Here is a 3,050-nt window from a genome sequence, read left to right as displayed (position 1 = left end):
TTCCTGCTTCTTGAGGTAGGACTGTATTGCAACATACTTCCCTCGTAAGACAGCTTTTGCTGCATTCTAAAAGTTTTGGACATCATGTTTTTGGGGCTTTTTTGTTTTTTTTTTTTTAACATTTATTTATTTTTGAGAGAGAGAGAGAGAGAAACACAGAATGTGAGCTGGTTAGGAGCACAGAGAGGGAGACACAGAATCTAAAGCTGCCTCCAGGCTCTGAGCTGTCAGCACAAAACACAATGTGGGGCTCGAATTCATGAATGGAGATCATGACCTGAGCTGAAATCAGATGCTTAATCGACTGAACCACCCAGACACCCCTTGGACATCATGTTTTAATTTTTCTTTCTTTCCAAGTATTTTTTATTTTTCTTGTTGACCCATTTATTCTTTATTATGTTGTTGTTTAACCTCCATGTATATGTAGCCTTTCCAAATTTTTTCTTGTGGTTAACTTCAAATTTCATAGCATTGTGGTCATATGATCTCAATCTTTTTGTACTTATTGAGGCCTGATTTGTGACCCAGTGTATGATCTATCCTAGAGAATCTCCCATGTGCACTTGAAGAGAATGGTATTCTTTATTCTTTATCCCTTTTCTCTTTTCTTTTAGAATTGAAATGAGATTTTACCTATAGAGTTCCAAAACAACAACAACAACAACAACAAACAGAGGATTCGTTAATTGGTAGATTACATGGGAAAAACCAATTCAATGACTGTTCAATGAGTTTTCTTGTTCGAGTTATCTATCTTGCTAATTTGCTGAATTACCAGGTGAGTAGAAGCTAATATAAGGAGGTGCTATGTGTATGTGGTAACCAGATGCTTCTGAAATTAGTTTAATATTTAACTATTAAATCAAACAAATCAGTAAGGCTATTTACATTGTGTACTGGCAGTCATGAAAGGTATTCCAAGAAACACAAAGCCTCTGTACATGGAAATAAAGGTTAATGAGAAAGATTTTTTCCTGGAACCAAAAACTCATGCACCGTAAAAGGACAGTATAGTGCATAATACCAAAGTTGGTACAGGAACAGCAGTGTCAGCAATGTTGAATGGAAGGGGGAAAGGAGGAGGTGGTTGGTGGTGATGGTGATGATAATGGCTAAAATGCAGACATTTGTAAGTGAATATGGAAAGTGATTCTGCTACCAAATGGTGACGCTTATCCCAATATAATAGGTTATATAACTTTTTACTTCAAACCCCACTCCTTTGATATGGGGGGTAAAAGTCATGCCAAGTGATGTTAATGTCATAATTTCAAGATTGAACAAGTCAAAATATATTAAACTCTTAAAATATATAATTAATTTTATGTATTTATCATTTAACCAAATTACCCATAACCATAGGTGTCATGGCATATTGCCTTTTCAATGACTTACAATTCAGTGTGACTAGGTTTACCATATTATTTTTAGGACCACTCTGGTTATAAGTAAACAGAGAGGCTTTGGGCACTGAACACAGAGAAACTGTTAAAAGAGGTGCTCCAAATGGGAGAGAGAACACAAAGAAGTGAACTTGGGATACTCATGGGAAACTTTAGAAATTTTTATTTCTACTTAAGAATGATACTATTTTTATTACCATACTATTGCCTTCTAGACCTTCATAAGGAGCTATGGACACAAACAATAGAAGTTCCATGACAGATTTCATCCTGCTGGGGTTTTCTGATTGGCCCCAATTAGAACACATCATCTCTGGGACTGTCTTCATCTTCTATATTGTGACTCTGGTAGGAAACACAACCATCATTCTTGTATCTAACCTAGACAGCCAGCTCCATACTCCCATGTATTTCTTCCTATCCAATTTGTCTTTTCTGGACCTCTGTTATGCAACTAGCATCATCCCACAGATGTTGGTTAATCTATGGGGTCCAACAAAGTCTATTACCTATGGAGGGTGTGTGCTCCAATTCTTCTTTGCCCTTGACTTTGGAGCGACAGAATGTCTTCTCTTGGCTGTGATGGCCTATGACCGCTATGCTGCTGTTTGTCAACCTCTTTACTACACAATAATAATGCACCCTCAGCTTTGCCAGAAGATGGTGCTCACGGCCTGGTTAGGTGGTCTTGGTAGTGCCTTCATTCTTTGCTCCCTGACTTTGAAGTTGCCAAGATGTGGGCACCGGGAGGTCGACAATTTTTTCTGTGAGATGCCAGCCTTGCTCAAGATGGCTTGTGTCTACTCAAAAGTAATTGAGATTGTAGTCTTTGCTCTTGGAGTGATATTTCTTCTAGTACCTCTATCACTAATTCTCATCTCATATGCAATTATCACTCAAGCTGTTGTGAGGATCAAGTCAACAGCAAGGTGGCATAAGGTCCTTAATACATGCGGTTCCCACCTCACAGTAGTAACTCTCTTTTATGGAACAGTCATTTATATGTACATGAAGCCACAGAATAGCACATCCCAAGATGAGGGGAAGTTTCTTACTCTCTTTTACACAATCGTCACACCCACCCTTAACCCTCTAATCTACACTTTAAGAAACAAAGATGTAAAGAGAGCAATAAAAAGAATACTGTATGTAGAAAAGTGGTAAACAAAGGCATGAGTTTGACAGAAAAGAGATAGAGAAATAGTATTGACCTTCACCAACATGAATTGATTCATTTATGCAAAGGGCATTTATTGGATGTTTACCATGTACTAGGATTGTACTAGGCATGGACTTTGTAAAGAAGTAGGAAGTACACAGAAATTACAAGGAGACAGAGACACAGATACATAAAGTAAGCTAAGTTCACACACTTAAAAAGCTTCAAGACTAATCAGGGACACAGATAAGCAAATATACAATTATGAAATGTGGTTAAATACAGTAATGGATATATGTACAAATATTAAGAAAATATTTCACATGGAAGGCTTACTTTAATATAGGATTACACTGGACACTCATTTATTTCTTCCCAGACTTGCTACTTCTATGGTAAATAACATCCCCTTCTATCCACCTGATACAGCCAGCAGGGCTTTTGTGTTGGAAAACAACTTACAAAAGGAGGAAGGAAGGAAGGAA

At 37.4% G+C, this 3,050-nt stretch overlaps 1 protein-coding gene across 1 annotated transcript; it reads left to right on the top strand.

Annotated features, from left to right (window-relative positions):
- The first annotated feature begins 1,637 nt into the window (after positions 1-1,637).
- On the top strand, positions 1,638-2,570 carry LOC124529392 (olfactory receptor 2W1-like). The gene has a single exon (XM_047103292.1). It carries the CDS (start codon positions 1,638-1,640, stop codon positions 2,568-2,570), a length of 933 nt encoding a protein of 310 aa, XP_046959248.1.
- The last annotated feature ends 480 nt before the right edge of the window (positions 2,571-3,050 follow it).

The sequence above is a fragment of the Lynx rufus genome, unplaced genomic scaffold (genome assembly GCF_022079265.1).
Source record: "Lynx rufus isolate CCGP_SWC_20201006 ecotype Redwood Valley unplaced genomic scaffold, mLynRuf1.p SCAF_6, whole genome shotgun sequence".
Classification (NCBI taxonomy): Eukaryota; Metazoa; Chordata; class Mammalia; order Carnivora; family Felidae; genus Lynx; species Lynx rufus.
Note: the sequence above shows the minus strand (reverse complement) of the source record. Positions and strands in the feature narration are given on the sequence as shown.